Consider the following 26318-nt stretch of genomic DNA (forward strand, 5'->3'; position numbering starts at 1 on the left):
GCCGCACTCGTCAAAGTATGACCGTGGCTGGGACCGATCGATGGCTTACATGGCTTGGTCCTGGATATGGCTCGCTGCTTGTCAGACAAGCATCGTGCAAGCGCAATTCGGGAGGGCGTGGACCGACAGATCGCTCAGCAGAAAGGCAGGGTTGGGAATTCTCCTTTGAACCGGAACCGGGAACAGCCAGCGCGTCGACCAGGCGTGCGTCTTTCTACTGTCTTCAGTGAGTCTTTGTCAGCGCGACGACGGTCGCTTGCGGCGCCATTGTTGGAAGGAGTAGGGCGATCTGAACAAATTATATGTTACCCTACGAGCGTGTATTTGACAACAACATCGACGAGTAACAGATGTCATTGCTAGATACTACTAGTTGCTGGTGCCGGATCACGGATGATGTGACCATAAGATAAGATGACTCGTATCAATCGGTTGTTTGTTGATTACCTTTGACCTGTTTCTTGCCAAGCAGTAGTAACTCGGTAGTCACGACTGGAACAAGATGAACGCATTGTGTGTCACTCGACCAATGCATATGACAACACCAAAGCATATTATATAGAGCGAGAGATGGCAATTCCAACCAACGCCCCCCTTACGAAGGGAAGCGTCTGGCCGCCTTCCACCAAACCACCGGTTGACGTCATTTGATCTGATCTTCCATTCACCGGGGATCGTGTTGCTGCACATCAAGTCACTTTCCACTGACAGGACACCGATCGAAAACAGATGGAAACGTGAATGATAGTCGAGAATCGTCGTGCTGAACAGCTGGGATAGAAGACATATCATTAGATAGATGATCATAGATTCAATTTGTTCCTTTTCCTTCTTTACCATCTCGACTCAAACGAACAACCATTGACCATCCATCAAAATGTCTTTCCTCGGCCTCAATCTCGCCAACAACCTGTCCTTCTACTCGATCCCAGTCGCCTGGGCCCTTGCGTGAGTCTTTTCCTTTCCTTTTCTTTTCTTTTCTTTTTCCTTTCTCTTTGGATCAGCTCGGTGGCATTCAGACGGGGAGAGAGCGAGTCACTGAACATGCTTTTCACCGGGTCGCAGTCTCGCCCCTCATGCTTACGCCATGACCCTTTACAACGCTGAGAAATCGGCCACCGCGCCCGAATGGGATATCTGCGTGAGCTGGCGTGCTGCCATCCATCCCGTCGGTGGTTATCCCCGTTGACCCTTGACATCGATCCTGTTCGTCGTTGCAGATGCCCCGAAAGAACATCTCGAACGTCAAGGACGCGAAGATGTCTCCTGCTTCGCAGGACAAGTACCTTCGAGCCGAGTCTGCGCAGGAGAACGGGTTCGCCAACATCCCCTTGTACGCCGCTGCCATCGTGAGTGCGAGTCTATCTGCCCCTCGTTTTCCCACCCATCTCCATCTTCTGTCTCTTCACGTATTCCTGGACATATCCTGTAACTCGCCCTCGCCTCGTCCTGACATCCACATCTCTCATAGATCGCCGGTAATCTCGCGAGACTGTCACCCTCCACCCTCAACACTGCTGCCGGTGTCTACCTCGCTTCTCGAGTCGCTTACAACGTGATTTACACCACCAACACCTCGAGTGAGTTTGATGGCCACCAGGAGACCCGTGCTGATTTCCACTTTGTGACTTTGCAGAGTTCATGGGTAACGTCAGGACAGCCACTTTCCTCACTGGTGTTTTCACCTGTTTCACCTTGTTCGTCAAGGCTGGTAACAAGCTCTTCTAAGCGGCGACATGGTTAGCCCATCGTAGGATTCATGTATAGGATGAGAGGCAATGCTGCGTCCAGGGTCACTGTACACATGAAACTCGAACCGGCTTGGAAGGGTTATTTTCAGCCTTCGGAGACGGGGATCGACCCTGGCCTCGGCGTTCTGGATGTCCACCTCCTCGGACTCATTTTTTTGCACTGCACAAGTCTATTCTGGTCCACATGACCATTCCAAGATGACATGACATGTGAGACTTCAATCAACGACCATCAACCTGACAAGTGGTATTTGTGAACACTCAAGCTGTCTCGTCGCTCAACAATGACCGCTTACGGTGTCACAGATTTCATCCCTCGTATCATGTCCACAGCAACCGGTCTCAACTACAACTACAGTTTCTGGGCTGTCCCAGCGACATGGTTCCTCGGGTGAGTGGCGACCACACAGCTGTGAGCAGGTTCAGCCTCGTTCTGCTGCGCTGCATTGCCCACCCATCCGCCGACATATCTTCACTCGGAGCCGTCGATACACGACTCGTTCCCGAGTAACGCGTACTGACTGGCTGGATGACGATCATAGCATGGCTCCTATTTGGTGGGCATTAGGCCAAGCTCGTAGAGCCGGTCCAGAGACTGAGTACAACAATGCCGTGAGTAGACCGACGAGACAGTATCATTCCGACACCATTACTAGCGAGATGCTGATCAATGGTACCTGAAGGATCCTAAAGGTAGCTGGGAGAGGGTTGAGAAGTCAGAGAAGCTTGATGATCGAGTACGTTGTAGGCTGCCACTGCTCACGTCACGAATCCTGCTCTCCGCCAATCGCATCACGTTGGCTGATTGCATTGGCTTCAGCTTCGAGGTCGTATCCTTCGTGCGAGCGCCGCTGCAAACAACACACATGTGTGAGTCACCCTTTCGTCTTGGACCAAGTGATCTCCGGGAGGCCACGCAAGCGCTAAGCTAACTGGTTATATCTGACTGTAGCAATCTCGGCTTTATGGCAGCTGCCATTTTGGCAGGGAATGCAGCTCGACTTCCGGTGTCCACCCTCAACAATTCAGCTTTGGGTTTGGTGATCGCTCGGACCGTTTTCACCTTCTGCTACATCCTCGTTGAAAAGAGTATGTACCAACCCACCCACTTCGACTTCGACCCATGTCGTAGCTGAACTGACTTTGTCGACTCCATCTTTCTTCAGGGAAATATAGTTACTTGCGATCAATGGCTTATATGGCTGGAAGCATCATCTGTATGAGGCTATTCATCTTGGCCGGAAGGGAGTTCCAAGCCTGATCAAACAGAGCAGATCAAGGCGAAGCGGAGGGGATTTGTCTGTGGATGCGGTTGGTGGCTGTAGCCCTGTGACAATCAGTAGTGAGATGAATAGTGGCGTGCAACGAAGCACATTGTGTGAGGAGTCACGCCAATTACACTGTACAACATTCTTGTGATAGTTCGACAAATATGGTATGGGAGCCGGTGCAGGGTATCGTATCGTTCTTTTTCGACATGCGATCGCGCTCGATCATGCGGGGTCCTACCCCTCTACCTGCAAATCATTCGTCTTGGAATCTCCACCCTCATCCACGATTGTAGGTCTGTCCTCCACGTCCATCTTCACGTCCCTATTGACATTTGACTCCGTACCCGCTCCTACACGACCGCTAACCACACTTGCTTCACGATCGTGAGCAGATCCATGAGCAGGCCTGTTGTTCTCCTCCTTGATACCTCCATCCGACGATTGCAGAGGCTGCGAATGTGCTGGATAATGTCGACGTTCTGGTAAAGGTATTTGCGGGAACTCATCTTGCAGCGCAGAATGTAATTGTCGTCGAAAGCTCTATCATGAGCAAGTTCGTGCATAAGCATTTGACTTCGACGTTTAGTCATACCATCCGTGATCTCTCTCATGGGCATGAAAGAAAGAGGTCGCTATGCCTCATTGAGGTTGAGACGACGTGTGAATAGAAAGCATGTCACTCACTTCCAACCCTAATACTCTACCTAGGGCAAATTGGTTCTCCCCTGTCGCTCTTGTTATCGTCTGTTTCGTATAATAGTGAGGATTCTTGAACCGGTCCACACTGCTATAGGACCAAACAAAGAGCGTCAGGACTATGTCCAAGACGATGCTACGCCAGAATGCTGTTGCGTGGGGAACGTGACTCACTCGATGATCTGATGCGGGACGGAATCGGTCATCTGGGCAGACAGACTTGAGAGTTCTACGAAGGCTTTGTTGATTTTCATCCTGCCGATCAAGGAGTCGATCAGCACGATGCAGCTCTGACGCTCCGGTAATGCCAGCAGCCGATATGAATGCTGGACTACTAAACATCCCTTGTTCATCCCTCATCACTGTCTTCCACCTCTGGAACCATGCCTTGAAGACGAAAGATCGCTCACAGGTAATTTGGAACAGCATCCTCCATCCCGGTACCCACATCACCAGCACATATCTCGACCTCGTACAGGTCCTGAGCCAAGCGTAATAATTGACTCTCCAATTCTGCTCTCAGCGCAGCTTGATCGTTCTGACTCGATTCGTGGTTGTGACTGTCATCAGGATTGGGAAGAGTGGATGACGGGTCGTGGTCCTGCGGGGGAGGATGATCGACCGGTAAGGATGATGGAGTTGCTGCGGGCGACGGGAGATGATGTGTGGCGAGGGACATGATATCGCACTCGGTCAATACTGATCAGTCCGGAGGATGTAGAGAAGAAGAAGAGATGCAGAACAGCTGAGATGTAAAGAAACACAAGAGAGATCAGAGATTGACTAGAGGCGATAATGTTTGTGTTGTGACTCTCCCGTGGATCCAAAGTCATCTCGGAGTGGAGGTCCCACTCTCAGGTCGTGAGTTACATCAATCGATAGATATTCATGACCTATTTGATCACTCTCTTTCGCCCATAGCGCAACATGACAGGCCAAGTCGCCTCGCCCTCCTCCCCGACCTCCCCGCGATCTCCCGAACTGCCGCTGGCGGAGCTCGAGCGACTCCATCTCTCCTCACGGCCGAACGGACAAGGAGGAGGAGCGAACGGAGGTGGGGTCGCTGGTGGATTACAAATCACCGATGAAGAGTTGGAGCAATTCAGAGCGCGATGGCGAGAAGAAGTCAAATCGAGGAAAGGAGAGCATGGGACGAGGTCAAGCGTGAGAATGGATGGTGGAACTGGGGCCGATTTGAGGGGCGGAGTAAATCTGGGACCTGTCAGATGGAAAGAGAAAGAGAAGGACAAGGAGATAGGAGTGGAGAGCGTTTCTTCGCCCAATATGGTCGAGACGAAGTTACCCACTAAATCACCGAAGAATCAGAAACAACGACCACTTCTACCGCCAGACTTGGACGAGGTGAACGAGTCAGGTCCATCAAAATCTAATGTGTCAACGAGTGGGACGACAATGGTGAATGTTCCAGGGCCGACCAGTACAAGTCCCACATCGTCGAAATCGAGACAACCGAGAATATCTCATGCAGGTGCCGAGAAAGAACGAGCGGTCCAGCTCTATGCGAAAGCCGTAGAACATGAACAGAGTGGGAAACTGAACGATGCGTTGATGCTCTATCGTAAAGCGTTCAGAATGGACGGTGAGCGAGGCGACCCTGCTTATTGTAAGGATGTGCGCAGCTGAATGTTTGACGATCGCGCAGACGACGTGGACAGGTTATATGCTCGTTCGGTCGCCAAAGCCGCTCAAACTAGACCGGTCGACGGGACAGGTCCTGTTAACGGCATCAACGAAACATCCCCCTCGGCACCCACTCCCTCATCGACAGATATCGTCTCTCCTTCAGCGCCAGTCGACGTGCCATACTCTTTCCAACGACATCTCCAATTTCAGCCAGACTACGTGAAGGCTGCTCCTCCCCTTGCCCCGACCACAAGTATTGATGATCAATTGACGACTATCAACACCCTCGCGTCTCCATCAGTGCTCACGACATTGCTCGATTCGCTGCATGTGCCTGCTCATTCATTGACCTTCCTACCCGCAGATGAAGATCTACCTACACCGATATCCAAGCTCCCTTCCGAGCTGTTAGATCCCATCTTGACCCATCTAGACGTCACTTCGATCGAAAGATTCGCGTCGACTTGTTGGAGAGCAAGATATTTGACGCACGTATCGAACGTGTGGAGAAAGTTGGCGTTGGGGATATATAAAACCCCTGCGATGGTACCCGATGGGTTGGGAGTGAGAGACCTTGTGAGAAGACATCGAGGTGAATGGAGGACGACCTTCTTGGAAGAGGAACGAGTGAGAATGGATGGGTGTTACATCGCTGTCTGTCATTATATGTGAGTGGACTGACTTAGGGATACTGTCGTATGTAGTGGAGTCAGCTTCGGCGTTCACACCTATGATGAAGAGCGGTCTGGTGTTCGGCCGCTGACATAGTATCCTCACAGTCGACCAGGAGCTGGTGATCAATGGGTGACGGTGCGTTACTTTCACTTTGAAAACTTTGACGCAAGGTAGCATTGAGCTGACGAACTGTCCACAGATCACGCATATGAGTGAGTCGCGATGATGTTAGCAATCTCACCTCGCTGAGTTGATCACCACAGTAACGTATCATCGATTCTTACGATTCTACCCGGACGGATCTGTCATATCGTTTCTGACAACAGAACAGTAAGTAGGCACTGTCAAGCTCGAGCGTTTCAATCTGCACGGCACATCGCATGGTGGACGCCCTTTTGATCAACCTACTTCTTGCCTTACAGTCCATCAGAAATAGTACCTTCTCTGCGACCGACATTACGCGGGAAAGGCCTTCATTTCGGACGATGGCGTCTGATTCGATCTGACGCACCACCCTCCCCCGATGATCCGCCATATGTCCCCACGAAACCCAACGAGAAGAGACCACCGGCCAGGATCCTGATCACTGATCTTTTGGAACCGGGAGTCGAAGGACCCAAATATGAATTCGAGATGGAATTGGCTCTGAGAGAGACCAGTCGTGGAAGGTGAGTCAGTCCGTCTGCTGTCCGTGATCGTGGTCTCCTTGTCGAGTTCGTGTGCCACCGTCTGAAGTCTCTCAAGTTGAAAGCAGGCGCTAATGGGCAGTTCCGATTTTGGCTTGCAGATGGAACAAGCTTGATATTATAGATTATCGATCTATCAATCTCGTCACTGGAGAATCGCTGGCTTTGGCTCTCAAGCATCAAAAACCATTCTACTTTTCAAAGTGAGTTTGCAATCATCTGTCTGTCACCTTTCCCATCCAAGTCGGGAGCCAGAGGCGGTCTGTGATCAGCTTACCCGTCTCCATATCCTTTTTGTCGCGGTGCCAAACATGGATGTGTGGCTGATGTCTTTTTGAAACCCTCGATAGGGTACGATCTTACAATCCACCTTTGTGATCGGACTTCCGGAAGGGACACATGCATATATATCACATTGACAAGGCGGATAGAGTCAGGATTCACAGGACAGGGGCGTCACCGAGATGTCGAGATAGTGCAGTCTCCATTTCACCTATAGATGACTTTTCGTCCGATGCAAGCGTATATGGGAGGAGAGGAAGCATACTGAGTCTGATCCACATTGTGCGGCGCTATCGATCGAATGTCACACACATGCATAGACTCTCACATGAGTGATATTACGCGACAGAAGCGTGTAAAGTACGAAATGAAAAATGAAACCCTCCTTGCCTCAATTCATCAACACACGCGTGGTGTGACCAATGCGCAATCCTTCTCATCCTTCACCTCACTGAGAAGCAGGCATCTCATTCGCGTGCTCATCCCAATACGCTGGATTCATTTGAACAGTGCCGTCTGCTTCGTCCATGTCTATGGCAAATCAATAGCTGTTTGCGAGTGATACGAGTGGAGGACGCAACTCACCCTGAGGCATATCGTGGCGCCAATAGAGGGGAGGAGACCGCTCTCCACCTTCGTGAGACCGATATACCTCCAAAGTCTCTCGAGGTAGACCTCCTTCGTACGGCGGGCTAGCCTCATAGGGGTAAGAGATCTCGTAGAGTCTAGGAGCACCGTAAGTCTGCTCAACTTCGTGAGGTTGGATTTCATCGTAAGCTTGAGCTTGAACTTGAGCTTGGAGGGTATCATAGGCTTGGGGAGCTTGGTAAGTTTGCTGGGTATCGTAAGTTCGGTACATGTCGAAGGGCTCAGGAGCATCTTGAGGCCTGTCATGATAGTAAGATTGAGGTGCGTTGTAGGACTGCTCTGCATCGTAATGCCGCTCGTGTTGATATGGTGGACGAGCTTCGTGGGTTTGGAAGGCATGGAAATGTTGGACAGGTTGGTCAGTGATCACTGTCTGCGAAGGAGGAGGTCGATGATTCACGAGCTGTACATTCGAAATGTCATTGTCATACCAATCATCGTTCGCAGCTTGGATTCCACGCACTTCCAAGCCCGGAGACGCGGTGTTGAATCGGAGGCGCTTCCACATAGTAGCGGATTCGCGGCCCATTAGATCCTCATCAGTAGCCGGACGCTTGAGGAACCTCTCGTTAGCATTGCGGATGTCTTGTTCGAGGTCAAAGTCGTCGATGATGTCGTCAGCAGCGGACGCCTCTCGCAAGTGACTGCCCCTCGCCACTTGGGAGTCATCATTAAAGTCTTCGGGGACATGCTGGTGGGTCCATTCGTTCGTCCCTGAGGGAGCGGTATAGTGACAGTCGGATTCGCCAGTGACTTCAACAATATCTTGAGGTGTGTCTTCTCTAACACTTTCGTAACCATCGTCTTGCGTATGCATCGAGAGGCCTTGCTGGGTTGATGGTTCATAGATTGGCATGGTGGAGTCATCATAAGCTGTTACCTCCTCCTGCAAGGGAGAATTGTGTAGTCTGACCGTGCGGGCTTGGGGTTTGGGATCTGTGCAATCAATGACTTCTGGATCTGAGGAAGACAGCTGGTGGGCGAATCGTGCCTCTCTGCTTGCGTTGCTCTTTTCGATCGAGGTGATGATGTGTTCAGTATTTCCTGGTCTTGCTTGATGTGCCCTCTCGGAGGCTAGGCCTGATACATGAGGGTCTTTGCTCTGGCTGCGTCCTGCCTTGGGGATCAGTCTCGTTTCGGATGGCATCGCGTCCCCTCTACTGTACAAACCTTCTGAAGCCGACTTGATACTACCGGTACCCAGATTAGCGGTTGACGGTACCTGCTTGGAGGTAGAAAGACCGGCTCCACATAACGCATGACCACAAGTTTCGCCGCCTTCGCAATGGTGGTGACGGCGGTTGTTCTCATTTGGCTGACGGAGCTCTTGGCTCTCTGGAGAATCCTCCTGATCGGACGAGTCGACAGGTTCGGCTGAGATAAAGTCAGTGTACGCCAAGCAGCTGCCAAACAACACAACGATTCTCACGAGTCTGCGCTTCCGGCTCAAGATCAGGAGGATAGACAGAATCGTCAAGCTTTGTCTCATACTCGATCACTGTAGAGCAGCCGGCCACCTCGTCCACTGTATATCAGCAACAGACGATCATCACCACCCACCTCCGACGGTAGCAATGATTTTATCGCACCGCTTTGTCAAAGATACGTTGAGAAGGAAGTCGGACGCTTTGTCCTTCAATTTCACCGCACTACCGGTTGTCAGTTCATTACCCTTCATTCTTGCGTGTAGCCCATTACCTTATACGCCTCAACATGATGAAGCTGCTATCTTGTCGCAGGAAAAGGGCGGAGAGATTGTAGCCGGTTGAATAGCCCGTGCGCTTCGCCTTGCCGGTCAGATTCATATCCTGGCTCATAGGCTTGATTGTGACACGAAGTTGAAGCTCGTGCTTGTTTCGATCGAGGTTCTCTTCACTACGTTCGACTATTAGTCGATCTGCTCAAAGCAGGTAACGCTAACATACACGATCGTCACGTTAAATCGTGGCAAAGCCTTCGCTTGTTTGAGGACCTGCATGACAAATTCCCTTGTTCGGTGAAAGGTTGCTTCAAGTTCCAGTTTGTCGGCTGTGATGAGCTGTGGTATTGCTTACGACATGTCAACCCGAATTCAATCGGAATGACTTACTGAGTATTCCGCGTACACCAAGGGCTTTGATCGATTTTGGTCCTGTCGAATGTCGAATGATCAGCCATAATACTTTCTTCCTTGAGTAGGGCTATACGCTTACCGATGGTGTCAATTTGCCGGAATACGCAAGGAGAGTCCTCCCACGACTTTCCCATCGTGGTTCGGTAGAGCTCCAATGCAGATCGAGTGGCTTTGCCATACTTGCAGTTGGAGGCATACTGCACCATAGCTGTAAAGCAGATTAGTGGACGAGATGCAAATGTTCCTTGAACATACCTCTGGCAATTCGATGAGCGTAGGAGTGGATGGCCATCATAGTCTGCATTGGAGTGCTTATCTCTGTTTTTTTGGCTTCATCGTCAAAAGAGATGTTTTCGAATGCTGCTTGGATATACAGGAAAACTTTGTCGCTGCACGCCAATCAGCACATGGACATGACATAACACCTACGGGTAGTCTTTAGGACTGTCCTTCAGCGGATAACGGAGCTCTGGGTGGGCCCTGATCTTGTTGAGAGTCTGAGTTCGGTCAGTAGGCCGAATATGAAGGTGAGAGAGGCAGAGACTGTACCGATATCTCTCCACGACGGATGCGGAGATCCCGAAACCTACAGTGAGTAGATCAGTTTGGACATTTTTGGCCTCACCCTTAAACCCACTCTGTTGCTCCTGAAAGAATGACCAGCAAATCCCTCACTGTAGCCCTTGGAGACATGCCATCCTGAATAGAGCACATCTAGGACGAGGCGAAATGAGTTACACAACGTACTGCTACAGAGACATACCGTATCATAGGCTAAATGAACTGTCAACCGTTGATCTTTCTCACCGTGTCACTAACATATCATGCAGTGACTCATCGTTATGCCAATTTGGGTTGAGACGAGCATCATGTTCCCGTGCTCATTTTCTACTTCTTGGACAAAATCGCGTTCCTTGAGCCGTTGTAGTGCTTTCTGTGCGGTGTCAACAGCGGCTCTGCAACGATAGACATACCTCAACATGGTTGTTCAGGAACTCTTCCCAATCCTTGGCACCATCCCTGCCGGCAGAATCGTCGATGGCGTAGTACCCAGGATTTTGCTGTATACGAATATAGAAAAAGGAACTGTCTGTCAGTAATATTTAGCCAGCGAAACTCACTTTCGCAGCCATGCCTGGGCAGCGCTGACAGACTGGATGTTGCCCAAACTGATCTCACTATTGAGGTCTACCAGCTGATTATCATTGTGGAAAACCGGTTCAAATCTCGCAAAGCTTACGTTCGGTGAGGTTCTCGTGCCTAAAATCAGGGTGAGACTATGAACATCGCCTGGAACATAAACCTACAAGCAACTTTCAAGCACCGTCTGAGAGTACAACATCTTCTGGTACTTAGGCTAAAGTCAGCATGGAAATGGCGCAGGCTGCATCGCTTCTACCTTTTGAACTTTGGTCCTTTCGCACATGACAACGACCACACCACTCGTGTCGTATTGGGGACGTCCAGCCCTGCCCATCATTTGCTGCTTGAGTCAGCGATGCTCAGGGGCCGGGATCTTACCTGTATATCGATATCTGAGTATTCCTTGAAGCCCATGACAGGTCCTTGCCACGCCATGGTGCCCTTGATGACGACAGTATGCGCTGGTAGGTTAACTCCCACCGCTAGTGTCTATTCGCTGAGTCAGATCATTACCCACCACTCCCAGAGTGACCATTTACGAACCGAAGTAGAGACAATCATGTGCAGCCGTCCAGCTCGAAATGCATCCTCGATTTTCCGCCTGTCACTAAGCTCAAGTCCTGCGTGATGAACAGCAATTCCATAAGTCGACAGTTCTGCGATCTTGCTGTCCATGAGATCCAACGGGTCGCTGAATGGGAAAAATCAGTCAAGCCACGACAATCACGGACTTCGGCGCAACCTTACGTGTCATGCTGAACCCAAGGGACCTTCAGGTTTCTTTCTTTTGCCTCCTGGTAGAGTTTGAAGATGTACTCGGCCGTCGCTTGACAAGCTGTGAACCGGGCATTAGCACCCGTAATCTAAACAAGTAAAACCAACCTTTTCGCGTGGGACAAAATACTAACACCGCTTGTCCGTTCGAATGTCTGAGAAGGATAGGATATAATTCTTTGTCAAGTTTGCCGGCTACCGCCCATTCGTTTCCCCCCCCATCAATCCCGTACGTTTCGCGACTGAGTGGTACCGGGCGAAATTCTTCTCCGAACTGGCTTTGTCAGCAAAGTCGCTGCTTTATAACTCACTTTGTACACTTTAGCTTTCGGCATGTCCTTGTACGTCTGTCTCGCTTTCGTTTCCTCTTGTTCCATTTCACTTCCTATAACTACTCCATGTGACAGCTCATGCGGTGGCTTTGGAGGTCCAAGCCATCGGGCAATGTCATCGATGTTGGGTACGGTGGCACTGAGAGCGACGAATCGTACTCTTTCGTTCATTTTCATTCTTGAAATGAAAACCTCCAGGGTGGCGCCGCGATTCTCGCGGAGAATGTGTACCTATACCGTGTCAGCAATTCACGGTAGGAGGCCAAGCTAGGAAGACTGTTAATCACCTCATCGATCAATATCAACTTGACTCTTTCGGTGATAACGTTCCTTATGGCACCCCTGCGTGTGATGGCTTCTATCTTCTCGGGCTTCGGAGCGGTCGGAGGTCAGACGCTTGCTCCACGTAGCTATGTGAGAAGTCGTGTAGCTTACGGTGGTGATTATCACGTTCGATCTGATTACAGCTTGGTACACGGCCTTGGCTTGTTCGGTATCTCCCGTGACCTCGGAGCCTGCAACGATCAGCACCTGCTGTATGTTTCAGGGCTCACATTGTAGATGGATAGCATCCATTCGGTCATGCCACTCGCGCTGCTTCTCATTGCAGAGGGCCTTCATTGGTGCTATGTATATCGCCAATGAGGGACGGCTTTGGGCGGTATCGAGAGCGTACTTCAAGATAGCCAGCTCAAATATGGTGGTCTTGCCGGATCCAGTGGGCGCCGACACGACGATGTTGTCATCCCCGTGGTAGACCTGAGTCTGATTAGCGAACAATCGCAAAGGAAGTGCGGTCACTGAGAGCTCACGTCGTCGAACACCATGCTCTGAACTGGATTGAAAGCTGGAAATTTGAAGAACGCGCGATGGCGTTCGTCTGAGCTCAGGAAGATGAGAACTGAGCTACTGTATGGTGTCTCATCTCTGGTGAGACTCACGTAGTCTGTTAAGACCAACAAGGGCGATCCCGCTAGAGTTGGGTATCACATTCTTCCTGATATCCTCTCGTTTCTTCATGACCTCGACAGTGGCAACAGGCTCGTCATCCTGGATCATTCCTTGTTCGGTGACTGAGGTGGAGAAATGAGATCGTCATGTAATGTACTTCCCCCTAGTGACTCACCACCATTTAGCGTGCCTCGATCAACATCCTCTAGCACGCCCTCTCTTTCCCACATATCATCACCGTAGTCTTCGCCTTCCTCAGTCGTGTGGTGAGCCTGCGACACCTTGACCGCCGCAGCGGCATCAGCGATGATGGGAAGAAGAGGTCTGACCTTTGGGTTACTCGTGGAGGGGCCGGTAATCCTAAGCGCTTGGGTCGGGTCGCTAGCAGTGGCCGGATAATGGTGGGTCTTGCCAGCAGGTGAGTCCACAGCAGCCGTGGACATAGGTGGCCCACTGGCATTGGTGACTGCGAACGGATGAGTGGCGATGCTTGCTCCCATGGTGGTAGTAGTGGGCGGAAGGAGGGGGTGAGAAAGAATGGGCAATCGGAGTGGCTGACCCCTTGCCGGAGTAGGGGATACGACTGGGGGACAAATTATCCATCTCAGCACAGGTGTGAGGTACAATGAATAGGGGAGGGATACCCACCCGGATCCATCGAAATAGACGAGGAAGAAGGTTGGTCTTGCGGGATTTCAGCAGGCGCGAAGAATCCCACATCGCCCTCGAAATCGGTTGGATTGTCGTACATCATGACGAGGTCGATACGATGATGCTGATAACGAGGATAAAGTGCTTTATCACTGTAGGGCATCCGTTCAAATGTAGAGGTAATGAGAGAGGAGAGGAAAGAAGGGTCGATGAGAAGGTATGGAAGAACGGTCATTTGTACCCAGAATCCAAAGTGGACCTGTGAGGTGGAGGACAGAGAAGAGAAAAGCAGGCTCGTGCGCAACTTATCAGGTCACCCCATTTCATTTCTTCCTCCTCCGTACAGGAGAAGAAGAACAGCTGATTTTTTTTGATCAACATGCATATATGAAAGCATGCTCTTCTCACTTGTCCGCGACACTCCAGCATTCTATCTATCTTCGTTGGTGAGAGTATATATCGCTGCGGGCCCCTTTGCGTTATAATCAACTTTGGTGATGCAATGCCTCCCTGTCAGATCAGTGAATGCCACCTGCATCGAATGCGTCAGTCGGGCTGAATGGTCCAAGGGTTTGACACTCACCTTGGATGCCAGGGAACCTCCCAGGAATGGCGCCAGTTCCGTCGTCGCATTCTTGTAGTTTCCAAAGTAGTCGGGAATGCTGAGTAATCTGATCTTACTGGGCTGACAATCCGAGGGGAGGTCTGCTGATGAGAGAAGGTACGGAGAGAGGTATGTCACCAGAGCCGGTGCAAAAGCTGGTGTCTCATGTCAGTACGTGGTTCAACGGAGATTGGTGAAACACACAGCAACGCACATTTTATTCTCGCCAGTTCCCCAACCACTCCCACTCCTTCCCAGAGACCCAATCTCTCGTTCACGCTCAATGAGGCATTTTCAATCGCTCGACCGACTGCTTCCCACACAGTGTCTCCGCCAGGAGTTTTTCCGAACAGGAGAGGATCGCACAGTCTATGTCTCACAGGTCCTAATGAGATGTCTTTTCCAGGTAAAGAGGGAATATTGATCACGATGGTGTCTGCTGCAGCAGCGTCGGCAGCACTCTTCGCAGCGGCGGCTTGAGCTTGTGCTTGTTGTTTCTTCGACTTGTGAGAATGAGCTGCAGGTGGAGGAGCGTTGTCTCCGACAAGTCTAACCAGCCTTTCAGCTGATTTTTGGACAGGGTCGTTCAATTGACTCACTTCTTGGCCACGTCAAAAGCATCATCCTCCTTCTCGGCGCCCAGAGTGGAGATGACCACTGCACCGCTTCCGACCTTGGCAGCGGGAACTTCGATATCATCGCCTGTACACTCGTTCCATACCACCGATGCTATTTCTTTTACGAGTTTCCTCTTCTCCTCATCTTCCAGTGCATCTTTCCCCGTAGCGGTCTTCAGCTCTTTGGCCAAAGCCTCATCTTGGAGGAGTAGTCTCTCGAACCAGTCTTCGCAAACTGCTTCTCCCACAGGAGCCGTTGTTGAACACTCCCATCTAACCACAGATTCAGTGACGACGGAGATGGAAGACTCGTGTCGACCTATATGGATGATGATACCTGTCGTCGCGCCTAGAGCGAAAAGGCTAGCGAGAGGCGAAGGGAGGATGGAGAAGATGGGAACATTCAGACCTTCGAAAGCGAGTTGGGTGTAGAGGGCTTGTGTGGAGAGCGGTAAGGTTGGCGGTGTAGGTGGTGGTATGAAGAGTAATGGTGACGAATTATTTGCGAGTTTTAATCCTAATAAGGAGTAAAAGTGGGATCTACAAGCTGTCAGCTAATTATCCGACCACTATTCGGGAAGAAGTAGCTCACAGAATGAACTCTCTACCTTCCCAATCTTGGTTGTCTTTGCTCGGTCTAAATGGCCATTTGGCATCATACTTTTCCTCCCACCCGTCTTCTCTCAGCGCCGTTTCCAGCTCCTCCCCTACTAACCAGCCATGTCTTGATGACCCTTCGGGAGCCGATATGGGTTCCCCAGCATCCATTGATACGTCGCCGTCTGTCTCGGCCGCCTTGCTTGAAGACGCTCTTGGAATCGCGTAGCATGCTTTCAGTGTCTGTCATGAGCGCGTCAGTCTCGTATCATACATACGAGAGAAAAAAGAGGGATGTAAAACATACCGTTGTGGGCCTCGAGAAGAGCTCGCCGACACCGAGACTACCACGTACATACTCCGTGTCGCAGTGTACGATGACCGGTTGACTCTCTCTGAAGTGGGCCATGATTGCTGCAAAAAAAGTGACTTGCGGTTGTTATGGAGGGGACAAGACAGAGAGGAGATCAACATTGCGAGACGAGGACGTGTTTTGGTCCCATCAAACGAGGTTTTAGAAATGCAACCATTAGGCGCGCCAACTTGTAAGTCGTTACCAGAAAGAGGAGGCCCTGTAATCTTATCGTCGGCGTCCCGTCAACTGTCTCTCGTTTAACCATAAAATCATAATTGATCAATCTCAACTCGGAAAAGTACTCGCCAGAACACCCATGTACTTGACAAGCCCACCTCCGCCTGGACAGGAGATCAAGTTTGAGATCTACTATGGTGTCTCTTCACCTTGGGCTCTTTTAGGCGCTCCTGAAGCGGAGAGAATTGCAAAGACTTATGGTCTGACGATCCATCTCAAGCCTATAACCGTCGTTGAGGAGAATGGCGGGATCAGGGTGAGTTGAGCTGGTCCTGATCCCGTACTTCGCTCAAACTAGAGCCTTCATCCGAGCTGAAAGATCCTCATGTGCAGCTGAAGACGCGTCATCCCGCACGACAAGCGTATCATGCGCTTGATCTCGCTCGATATGCCAAACTATACAATATCCCAATGAAGCCTCAACCCCGCTTCTACCCTCCTCGACCAGGAGGTATCGAGTTGGCTGGAGAAGCTATCATTCGTATTCAACAACATTTCGGTGTCGGCTCCCCTGAATCGTTGAAATTCAGTTATGCAGTTCAACAGTGCATCTGGGTGACTGAGGATGGGGATTACTGCGAGGTCGAGACGTTACAACGCATCGCAAGGGACATTGGTATAGATGAGGCAGTGGTTCAGAAGTGTGCGATAGACAGGAGAGGGGATAAAAGTGATGCAGGCGTCGAGGAATGGTTACGGAACCACGACGAAGCGGTGGAACTCGGTGAGTGAGATCTGTTTCAGTCAAAGGCTGATAAACAAAAGGTATCTTTGGAACGCCGAACTATGTGATCAACGGTGAGATCTTCTGGGGTCAAGATAGATTGTCAATGGTGGAGTTGCGGATCAAAGAGCTCGTAGCAACCGGGGCAATCCCTGTGAAGTATTGAGCTAAACGAGAGATAACGACCACGTAGAATCGCTTCAGACGATGCATCTCCTCTTTCCTATCGGTACATTCACATCTTGTTCATCGCTCCTCATCGAGGATGCTTTCCCTTGTCACCAAAGTGCACTAGTAGTCCTGCTGGTTGGTGTTCTGACCGTAACCACCTTGGGACTGGCCATAACCGCCTTGAGATTGACCGTAGCCGCCTTGACCGCCCATCTGGTTGCCCGACGAGTCGAAGTCGCCGCCGCCTCCCATTCCGCCCATTCCGGTGTTGCTGTCGTCGCCGTAAGAGTTGTCGTCTCGGCCTGTCCTTCTGTTAGCTGTACACTTATGAGAAGGCTGACATGACTCACCACCACCCGAACTATAGTTGTCACGACCGGACATGCCACCCATGCCACCACCGCTACCCATATTCGCACCCATGTTCCCGTCGCTGAGCAATCATGTCATGTTCAGCAACACCATCAAAGTCTTGAAACGGTCATGACTCACTTGTAACCCCCACCCTGCTGGTCGAACCCGCCCATACCGCCTCCCTGACCAGTGGTCGAACCATAGGTGTTGCCAGAAGAAGAATAGCTTTGGTCCTGACCCATTCCACCAAACCCGGACCTGTCACCCTTGGACTGGTCTGGGCTGAACGAAGCCGAGGTGTCTGACTGAGGGGACTGGTCGAAAGAGTTGTTGCCACCGGAGAGAGCATCGGTGTTTCCGCTGCCCATACCGGAGCTGCCAAAGTTGCCTTGACCACCCGACTGGTTGTTGTTGTAGTTGTCGTTACCGGGTCTGTTGTAGTCGTCCCCAGCGTTCATACCGGAACGGTTCTGATCGTTCCCTGCACCGGCCTGTTGCGATTGTAGGCTCGGATCAGCATCCCGCACTCTGGAGAGGACCGCTCTCACGTACGGTACCACCGGGCATCATATCCTTGACAGTGTCCATGAGCTATCCCACCATACCACTCCGTCAGCGGGTTCCAGCCTGGTGGCGAGGGATACTCACACCCATATTGATGTATCTGACTGTGTAGGCTGTTGTGTGTGTGAAGAGCGTAGTAGTTGTTGTGGTTGAATACAGGGGTGAGGGCAGAAGCTGATACCCCTACGCCCCCCGCCCCCCTATATATCTGTACGAATCCCGGACATGTAGCCGAAATCCCATGACCATCTTCAGAATGTTAATTTCGCACGCATGACGGGTGCATGACGTCTGTCCACCCTCATTCTCTGAGAACAAAAGTGCCTGTGACGGTTTCAACCTTTCGTGACATACTCGACAAGATGCATGCATAATTTGAGACTGCCCCAGAGATGACCCATCCGCGCAGCTAGGTACGTTTATGACGCTGGATTTCTGTTTATAGATGTCCAAATATGGATGCTGTACAAGAGGGAAAGACTCGTGACGCAACTTGACCCGCATACACTTCTCCGCCGTGTGAACGTGATAAGAAACACGGGGTATCCGCGGAGAGAAGAGGTTGATGTCATAGGGACACGATATATCGCTTTCAGGCACATTTGACCGTGACTTCTTGTCAAAGAGTCCGTCCTCTTTCATGTTGGAAAGTCGCTTCACACATGCACGTTTGCGAGACACGTTCCGAAGTGGGACTGCTTCGGCCGATGCGAGAGATGTGTTGAGACTGACTTAGGCGGGCATATACTCCTAGCTGCGAACCAGGAGTGGGGGTCAAATGGTCGACCTCGAGCATGTCCTGCTCGGGTGACGGGGACTCGCAAAGGACGCGGTCGGTGTCACAGTCTGTCTTCGACTTCAGGACTTTTCAAAAACGGGGCCTTCTGACGCTTTGTGGCATTGAGACTGCAGATAGGCGGATGAGCTCAATAGTCAAGAGCTGCTAAGCTACATAATTACTCGTATTATACACATCGTGCTGAACGAATATCACAACTAAAAGTACATACAACCATCAAAAGTCCACATCCTCGATCGCTGCTACGCCCTCACGGCATTGATGAAAATCTCCTCCACCGTATTACCCAAATTCAAATCCTGGATCTGACCGGCCGCATAGATCGTGGGTCTGTCTACCTTCTTGTCCATGAAGAACTTGGGGTTGGCAGTGGATCCGTCCGCATTGGTCCATGTGAGGGTGACTCTACCTGGGATGGAAGCGACGTTGAATACAGATGATTCGAAGCTCAATGTGTTGTGGGTCTCACGAGGATGACCATTATCGGTATAAGGTCCTGAGATGAGGTAGACGGTGCTAAAAACCCCGCAGAGTCTCGGTCAGCATTCGATAAAGGAGGACAAGGTGGGTGTCGACGACTTACTGTCTTCCGCCTTTGCCCATCTTCTCGGTGCTGTAGGTCAGATCTCGTGTCCAGACAGTCTGAGTTCCGAGATAGGGAGAAGCATCCTGTATGGACTCCTTGGACACTGGAGCAGAGTGAGGGAAGTACAAGTCGTCCTGCTTGTCGAAGAAGCTCTATGAATCATTGATCTTTAGTGTCGGTATGAGTGGCACGTATTGTTCAAATATCGGTGTGTGGAATCTGACGAAGGGAACAACTGTTGCTTTTCCACTCACAGGTGTTATGGTGATAACGTTCCAGTCAGGTTCCACTGATAGGTATCCTATAGCTGAGCCGTTGCTTGCATGACTGGCTTGCAGATAAACCTTGACGGGACCGGCTCGAGTCTCGATGTAATGAGTCAAGAGGGCTGAAGAACGGAGCAGTCAGCCGTCGTTTCGAATAATCGAATCGTAAATCACAACAGCTCCGTCGAGGTTCTTCAACAAAGTATTGCTTGGATGTACTGACCTCTCTTCCCTTGATCGAAACCCTCGGTCCTTGAAACCACCTTGGGAATATCAAAGGTGATTCCTCTAGTCATACGAGTGTCGAGACCAGTCTGTTCCACGGTCGGGTAAGATCGCGCCGACATAGCCAACAGGTTGACGACGAGGACGAAGCCGATATTGATGAGCATGATGAAAGGCTGAAGATTATGCGATGCTAGGATAATATGGGTGAGGTCGAGACTTTGGGAACAGTTGATGGATTGTGGTTGAGATGAAAGAAGAGAGTTGAGGACGGGTCGACGACCTCACCCAGCTTAAATACCAGTCAAAACACTGCATTGCTTACCAGAAGACGCAACCCAGAACCACACCTGTGTTCGACAAACAATACCCTTCTTCACTAGTTTGTGTAGGTGTGTATCCCGCTGATCCACGTTCGCCAAGATCATCGTTCGTCCCTTACTCCTCCCTTCGTTGGTTCATCTGAGCCACTAAACGATCGTCGGTTTCGGATTTTGACGTTCCTCAGCCCCCAAATGTTCGTTTCCGCCTCGACCTCGCCGCTGATGGTCGTGGCGCGGATCAAAATGATACAGTGTCGATCTGCATATCCTTCGCTGGTCGAACTTCTCGACAAGGTTACAAATTTCCAGTGGTCTCTGTCACCATTTCATAGCAAGTCTTCTCGGTCTTTGCTGTCACGAGACATGTTGGGAGGCTCGATGGGAGATTTACGTATAACAGATAACGAATCCAGTTTCCGCCATCATTCGTAGTCGGAAGGCCATTTCGCTCGATTAGTACTGTGTCAAGCTAGAGGAATGGCTAAACTTGATCACCACGTACGTCAGATGACGACTCGTGTCTCTCCTTGACGAGCTTTCATGGATCATACGCGCCATTGTCATCAACGTCAATAGCATTCTAGAACCAGCCTGTGACTGTCTCATAAACAAATGTCGACCTCACGTACCCGGTACATTACCTTTGGGAGTTATCTTTCCGGCGGATCCCTCACAGACCTCTAACTGCAACCTGATTGACGCTTTCTAAGACAGATCGGTAGACGACAAGTTAGTTCAAGCAAATATTTCGAGAATCGAGATCAGGACCTAATCTAATTTCACGTCAACTCGAGCTCCGATGGTTTCCGTGCTGAAGGGGAAAGGCTCGACGGTCTGTGAACCCAATCGAGGACGTGAACCACGACTCGTTCGATCTGAGTATGTAAGTTATCTTAGTGTCAGGTCCCACACGGCCTAGGTTCGTAGTGTACCGATTTTGGATCCGAACGAGAGCCTACCACAACAGTGTTGTTATACTTTACATCCCTGTAATGATCTCTTGAATCCATTGACCATCATCCCCAAGCAGACAGAGACTTTGCATTCTCTCACTAGAGTCCAAGGTGGTACAACACACGGACAGCTAACAAACGGCAGCGACGATGTCAATCTCTCCCTATCTTTTGAGTCACTTAAGGTCCGCGATGGAGCATCATGCTCCTAAGAGATGTCTTCGACGCTTCCCGGTTCACCCTGTTCTCTACGATGCATGGGGTCTGAGAGCTACACGAATCCGAGAAACTTGTCAGTCGAGCCCACAAATTATGTCGACAATCCTTTTCGTCTTCTTTTCCGCCTTTCGTGCCAACACCACGACCCATGTACTTACCTTGAGTGTTGGTAGCATCGTATAACCGTTTCGGATTATCGAGCGGTAAACCTCGTGCGATCCTCTCCGCTTTTGTGAGTCTCTCTCTCCATGGAACAGACCACGGTTGAAAGTTGTTCGTATCACGTCGTTGGAAGCTTTAGGACGAGCGTCGACCATCATGGAGAGACATGAGGCGACGAATAGTGCGATGAGGATGAGGAGACGGTTCATCGTGGACGACAGGGCGTTTGGACGATCGTGAACGGCTCGTGTGAACTGATGTTATGGTTGGGGGAGTGTACCAGGTTGGATGTCTGGTAGTAGCGCGTTGATTAGGTGTGTTTGTGAACGTGACAGATACTTTATTCGAACGAACAGTCACAGATTGATTTCGGAAGCGTCTCTGTGCTGTAATTCTGATGCATCTTCCATCCATTTGTCTGCACACCGACGTGTTGTTGCCTGTCGCGCAATTACAAAGATATGTCCACAACAGTCACCGGTCGTAAGAGACCTGACCTATCCTGAGTGACTTTGATCGGTAAATCTGTGAAAGGAGACTTCAAAATAGGTCTGTCGCCCTTGTTCGTTGAAGATTGTTCCCATGCAAGGTGACGAGAAGATTGCAACTGTATGACCGGAGGACACTGCTACGTCGATCAACTTCGAATGTTCACTACGCAAAAGAACCCGAATCTGACAGTGAGATACCTATGAGATTCCCGTATAAGAACGTTGTCGATCCCCCATTGTAGCAGGTAAAGGGCGACGCCCTCCGCAGCTGGTACAGTTGCTGTAAACCACAACTCAGGCCACAAGGTGTATCGGTGTCTGTGGGAGCAATTCTTGGATATGGAATGCATCATGGTGATCTACGTACGCGTCGATATGCCTCCACGTGAATTGAATTTGAATCAGAAAAGCAACATCGGCATGTAACTTATCCCATCTCAAAGCTCTCAATACAATACAATGCATGGCAGGCTTGGCATCTAGAAAGAATTTCAAGATTAGAAAGGAGAAAAGCTCTATAGGGAGAAGCATGATAAGGATTACGGAGCAGAATCGTGTTTTTCGGAGGGAAGGGAAGTCTTGAGGCTATAGCGATGAATGCAAGTTAGCAGTCATCTTTCAAGAAACAAGTGATAACGGGGTCGAGTCGGACCGGACGTTCAACTCACGCTACGTTAAAGTCTAAGAGAAATCGTCATCGTCCCCGAGTCTCGCTCTAAGCATTGGAAGGCGCAGGTGCACGAGGTCCCACTGTGGTTTCAACATCGTCCACCATGGATCAGTGACCCGAATCGCGGTCATATTTTCAGAGCGAAATCCGCGGTCCGTAACTCACATCTAGCATCAAAGACCTGCCCCGGCTTCCTCAGTGGATAACCCTGTCTCATCCTCTGAGCATTCGACATCGCTTCGAGCTGTCTGGTCTGTGGCAAAGCCCTTGCTTCCATCAACTCTCCTGCTCGATATCGCGGTACATGCGGGGAAGCTTGACATGTCACTGTGGCGGTGAAAAAGAGGGCGAAGAGAGTGACGAAGAAGAGTCCGAGTCGGGTCATCGTGTTTTGTTTGATTAGATGCGTGTGATCAGCGAGGAGGGGAAGCCTTGCGTAAGACTGGCTGGGGGAGTTCTGCTAAAGAGTGTGGATATAGAGTATTCGAGGCCAGCTCGAATCTGCTCAGCTCGTAGAGCGTTTCGTGTATCGTCTCGGACGACACCACGATTGATTGGGTTCTCTTACGAGAAAGTAAAACAACGAACAGAAAATGAATGAGAAGAATGAATGAACGAACGAGTGAATGGATGAGTCAATGCAAGTATGCGCAAGAAAAGAGGATTTAAGGAAGAAAATGAAGCAAGATCGAGTACGACAACTCGAAAACGACTAGAGCGTGGTCTGACAAATAAGCATCCTCCTGTCCCGTATTTGACGCAGAAGCCTACTTGAGGGCTGGCCCAGAGCGCATCTCTTCGCAACGAACGATGCAGATCTAGCTTCGGGCTCCAACAACAGGGTCATGGCGCTCTCTCCACGCAGTCAATCACAAGGGCATTCCAGCAGAACCGGGCGATCACAAGGCACTAATAACCCACCACGACGACGACCACCACCACCATCAGTAACCATTCCTGAGGACGTGGTACGCCCCCGCCGCCATCCTACAGCCCAGACTTGGAGGACCCACTGGTTATTCTTTCCTTTTCCGGATGGTATGGTCTGCATCTAGATTATACAAAGCAGTAAATGGACGACTGATTATTTTAGTTGATAACGAAAAAATAAAGAGGACAAGGTTTCTGCAGCCTGATATCGGAAAAGGATCAGAATATCAGATTTTCAGGGTAAATACCAGATTAAAGTTTTCCGACTGCTTTCGGAATCTGGGCAACGATTCTAATGTATGGGACTTTGGAATGCGATTCTGCAGTTTGGAAAGCGAACAACTCTATGCATATACAAGTGGTGCCCTCATGGCGGCAATCACGACCTGTCACGACCTTCTTGTAGGGTATGCCACGTTACGGTGCCACCGCTTAACAAACGCCTCGCTCGTCCAAGGTTCTTGATACTCGGTTCCTGCGTGCGAGGCTGACACGCGGCGAAAGCTCCTTACTTGTTTACCATACACTGCACAAAAATCCCTTACGAATGATCATGAATCACTGATAGTAATCCCTTAGCAAACTCTGAAAGCTGAAACAGGGCAGTCTCGATGTACGACTGTACCACTGCGTCAAGACTGCTTGAACCGTTGTCAGATGAAGAAGGAGCAGGGCACATCATTGATGTTTACTGCACTCGGACCTTTGGTCCTCCGAAGATGAGGGTGGACTACATTCTATGCCTACCTATGCTATGACACATCGCATCTAATATTTCATGCCCTGCCCCTCGGGCCAGCTGCGTGCTGCCCTGCCTATGCTCTCCTTCCCTCGCTCATCAGGAACTCGTTCACTCGCTTGAGCGCCGCTCTGGGCGGATTACCGTCCGGCCAAAGAGCGACCAATGTGTGCATTTGACTCGCAATGACTGCTTTCGTGATGCTTTCGGGAAGATGTAACTCAGGGGTGAGCTCTGGGACAGAACACAGGAGTACCAAAGCAAGAGGGATGATGAGTTTCCGACTGTCTACTAAAGTGAAAACCGGAGAAGGTTCGATGGACGGAGGTGGAGGCGGAGGATCTGAATCGTCGGCCGTTTTGTCGAGTGTCGTATACGCTCGGATGGCTTTCGTGTGTGCAGACGGGTGAGCCGGTAGTAAGACTACCGCACTGTCTCCCATCTCGTCCCGGACATACTCAACAAGCTCGACAAGAGCCGCAGCGTAAGCCTTTCCGTCAGATTTGGCAGATGGCACGGCGAGGATCATCTCTTTCTCAAGAGGTAGCAGATGTGGGATATTCCTTGGATGTTTGTCGACCTCGACTACACGGATGGTCAGATGGGAGGAGCTTGCGTGAACCCATGAACTGGTAGAAGTAATGGGTGATCCAACTTCCAGAGCTAATCTAGAAGTATGGGAAGGTACACCGACAGCGTCAGAAGGCAGGACGGAATCCATAGATGAAGGCGGAGGTCGAGAGACTATATCGTCCACGACATGAGGCAGATCGTCCCTCTCCGTCGATAAGAGGACTTCTCTGTTGGCATGAAAGAGTATCGGTGTGAGACCCTTCTGGCAAGTCAGTCCTGTACTAGCGAGTCGCGACCCATCATTGAACTCACCCTCGCCCAAAGCTCATCATCGTCTCCTCCACCGGGCACATATTCGAAGCCAACCGTCCTCCTTGCCACTTTCGTCACGGAGGGAATCGCATCCGCACCATTGTTCACCCATCTTGAGGCACTGAGACAGATAATCGGGGTGAAGTCTAGTGATTGTGGTATATGAGGTGCGACAGAGGTAGACGGGTGAATGAAGAATGGTCGAAGAGGTTTCCGTAATCGAGGTAGAGGAAGCGTAGCACGCTGCTTGTCAATTCCTCAGTCAGAATACCTGGACTCACTTCAAGCGCTGTAGCCCATTCTTCTAGACGAGATTCTATTTGTGATCTTTCCGTGGAAGGCACGATCTGAGGAGGGAGATACAAGCTCGTATCCCAATTTCCTTCGGGTTTATATCGCTTCGCGATGGCGAGGTTGATCACAGCGCACCTGAATGTCAGCTATGACCTCAACAAGGATACGTACCAGATGGGCACCGTTTTTGATAGTCCATCAGGCATCCGTTTGCCTCGTCTTGTCGAATCGACCAGTATGAGACTGAAAGGGTCGAGTTAACTCGACAATAATTTACATTTGACGATATCACACCCACCCTCCTCGTTCTTCCGCATGACTGGCTAGCGACAAGTTGGACCGACGAAGGTTGAAGTCCCAATGCTACGAGGAGATGTCAGTGAGTATGTAGAAGAGGTACATACATGCACAACTTACAAACATATGTCCGTCTGTGGACTTGAAATACGCGTAGACCTTTGAGCTGGTCTATTTTCATGAGCTTCAAGCGGCGCTAGCGGACAGAGGTGTACTCACCGACGGGTCACAATACCAGTTCCCACATCTCTGATTGGCTGTCGAGCGCGCTCAGCCCCATTCTCGCGGTGCTCTTTTGGCAGCTCAGGACACTTACCAACAACGTCAAATCGACCTTCGTACCACTCTTGAGCGACTGTCCGCACAAATGCTTCGTCGGCCGCTATCGAGTGCAAACGATTGAAGAGGTCATGTTGAGCCGCGTACTTCCGTACTGCTCGAAGCTCGGACATGGATGAATGTGGGAAAGGGTGCAATCAATGTGGACAGATGATGGCAGTGATCATGTCGAAGACTAGCGAAATGGAAATTATGTGGGGGAGGTCGTGCCTGAGCTGATCAGTGGTTGTTTTGGCAGCCATGCTGGAGATTGATCGGAGAAAGTAGCATAACGACGCGATCTAGACATCCCGGTGGACG

The 26318-nt window shown here is 50.5% G+C and overlaps 12 protein-coding genes across 12 annotated transcripts; 4 read left to right on the forward strand and 8 right to left on the reverse strand.

Moving 5' to 3' along the window:
* Positions 1-877: 877 nt before the first annotated feature.
* IAR55_001898 (uncharacterized protein) lies at positions 878-1728 on the forward strand (the record flags this gene model as incomplete). The annotated part of the gene is made up of 5 exons (XM_066945021.1): positions 878-948; positions 1066-1141; positions 1221-1349; positions 1472-1580; positions 1637-1728. The coding sequence occupies 5 exons, from the start codon at positions 878-880 to the stop codon at positions 1726-1728; spliced, it is 477 nt and encodes a 158-aa protein (XP_066804944.1).
* Positions 1729-2035: 307 nt separating this feature from the next.
* On the forward strand, positions 2036-3012 carry IAR55_001899 (uncharacterized protein; the record flags this gene model as incomplete). The annotated part of the gene is made up of 6 exons (XM_066945022.1): positions 2036-2142; positions 2294-2363; positions 2435-2488; positions 2572-2621; positions 2704-2840; positions 2918-3012. The coding sequence occupies 6 exons, from the start codon at positions 2036-2038 to the stop codon at positions 3010-3012; spliced, it is 513 nt and encodes a 170-aa protein (XP_066804945.1).
* Positions 3013-3256: 244 nt separating this feature from the next.
* On the reverse strand, positions 3257-4397 carry IAR55_001900 (uncharacterized protein; the record flags this gene model as incomplete). Its single annotated transcript, XM_066945023.1, has 4 exons — positions 3257-3562; positions 3707-3809; positions 3893-3973; positions 4129-4397. The coding sequence occupies 4 exons, from the start codon at positions 4395-4397 to the stop codon at positions 3257-3259; spliced, it is 759 nt and encodes a 252-aa protein (XP_066804946.1).
* A 248-nt stretch (positions 4398-4645) lies between these two features.
* IAR55_001901 (uncharacterized protein) lies at positions 4646-7101 on the forward strand (the record flags this gene model as incomplete). The annotated part of the gene is made up of 8 exons (XM_066945024.1): positions 4646-5318; positions 5382-6030; positions 6142-6172; positions 6237-6249; positions 6301-6367; positions 6460-6705; positions 6825-6926; positions 7074-7101. The coding sequence occupies 8 exons, from the start codon at positions 4646-4648 to the stop codon at positions 7099-7101; spliced, it is 1809 nt and encodes a 602-aa protein (XP_066804947.1).
* Positions 7102-7453: 352 nt separating this feature from the next.
* Positions 7454-10070, reverse strand: IAR55_001902 (uncharacterized protein; the record flags this gene model as incomplete). Its single annotated transcript, XM_066945025.1, has 9 exons — positions 7454-7536; positions 7591-9027; positions 9083-9151; positions 9214-9302; positions 9352-9528; positions 9579-9681; positions 9743-9784; positions 9846-9974; positions 10022-10070. 9 exons carry the CDS (start codon positions 10068-10070, stop codon positions 7454-7456), a joined length of 2178 nt encoding a protein of 725 aa, XP_066804948.1.
* Positions 10071-10191: 121 nt separating this feature from the next.
* IAR55_001903 (uncharacterized protein) lies at positions 10192-13720 on the reverse strand (the record flags this gene model as incomplete). Its single annotated transcript, XM_066945026.1, has 20 exons — positions 10192-10263; positions 10316-10352; positions 10404-10480; positions 10741-10786; positions 10888-10954; positions 11007-11026; positions 11074-11123; positions 11166-11249; positions 11327-11398; positions 11453-11600; positions 11657-11744; positions 11792-11957; positions 12079-12246; positions 12303-12386; positions 12451-12530; positions 12666-12780; positions 12828-12895; positions 12957-13088; positions 13142-13549; positions 13615-13720. 20 exons carry the CDS (start codon positions 13718-13720, stop codon positions 10192-10194), a joined length of 2088 nt encoding a protein of 695 aa, XP_066804949.1.
* A 327-nt stretch (positions 13721-14047) lies between these two features.
* On the reverse strand, positions 14048-15844 carry IAR55_001904 (uncharacterized protein; the record flags this gene model as incomplete). Its single annotated transcript, XM_066945027.1, has 6 exons — positions 14048-14149; positions 14201-14376; positions 14436-14770; positions 14821-15378; positions 15431-15678; positions 15743-15844. The coding sequence occupies 6 exons, from the start codon at positions 15842-15844 to the stop codon at positions 14048-14050; spliced, it is 1521 nt and encodes a 506-aa protein (XP_066804950.1).
* Positions 15845-16106: 262 nt separating this feature from the next.
* IAR55_001905 (uncharacterized protein) lies at positions 16107-16917 on the forward strand (the record flags this gene model as incomplete). The annotated part of the gene is made up of 3 exons (XM_066945028.1): positions 16107-16283; positions 16361-16751; positions 16889-16917. 3 exons carry the CDS (start codon positions 16107-16109, stop codon positions 16915-16917), a joined length of 597 nt encoding a protein of 198 aa, XP_066804951.1.
* Positions 16918-17042: 125 nt separating this feature from the next.
* IAR55_001906 (uncharacterized protein) lies at positions 17043-17930 on the reverse strand (the record flags this gene model as incomplete). Its single annotated transcript, XM_066945029.1, has 5 exons — positions 17043-17224; positions 17273-17355; positions 17415-17767; positions 17829-17867; positions 17925-17930. 5 exons carry the CDS (start codon positions 17928-17930, stop codon positions 17043-17045), a joined length of 663 nt encoding a protein of 220 aa, XP_066804952.1.
* A 951-nt stretch (positions 17931-18881) lies between these two features.
* IAR55_001907 (uncharacterized protein) lies at positions 18882-19883 on the reverse strand (the record flags this gene model as incomplete). The annotated part of the gene is made up of 4 exons (XM_066945030.1): positions 18882-19155; positions 19223-19377; positions 19480-19613; positions 19715-19883. The coding sequence occupies 4 exons, from the start codon at positions 19881-19883 to the stop codon at positions 18882-18884; spliced, it is 732 nt and encodes a 243-aa protein (XP_066804953.1).
* A 2696-nt stretch (positions 19884-22579) lies between these two features.
* Positions 22580-22919, reverse strand: IAR55_001908 (uncharacterized protein; the record flags this gene model as incomplete). The annotated part of the gene is made up of 2 exons (XM_066945031.1): positions 22580-22614; positions 22700-22919. 2 exons carry the CDS (start codon positions 22917-22919, stop codon positions 22580-22582), a joined length of 255 nt encoding a protein of 84 aa, XP_066804954.1.
* Positions 22920-24279: 1360 nt separating this feature from the next.
* IAR55_001909 (uncharacterized protein) lies at positions 24280-26131 on the reverse strand (the record flags this gene model as incomplete). Its single annotated transcript, XM_066945032.1, has 7 exons — positions 24280-25035; positions 25089-25209; positions 25554-25625; positions 25681-25745; positions 25800-25850; positions 25899-25936; positions 25996-26131. 7 exons carry the CDS (start codon positions 26129-26131, stop codon positions 24280-24282), a joined length of 1239 nt encoding a protein of 412 aa, XP_066804955.1.
* Between the last annotated feature and the right edge of the window lie 187 nt (positions 26132-26318).

The sequence above is a fragment of the Kwoniella newhampshirensis genome, chromosome 3, assembly GCF_039105145.1.
Source record: "Kwoniella newhampshirensis strain CBS 13917 chromosome 3, whole genome shotgun sequence".
In the NCBI taxonomy this organism is placed as follows: Eukaryota; Fungi; Basidiomycota; class Tremellomycetes; order Tremellales; family Cryptococcaceae; genus Kwoniella; species Kwoniella newhampshirensis.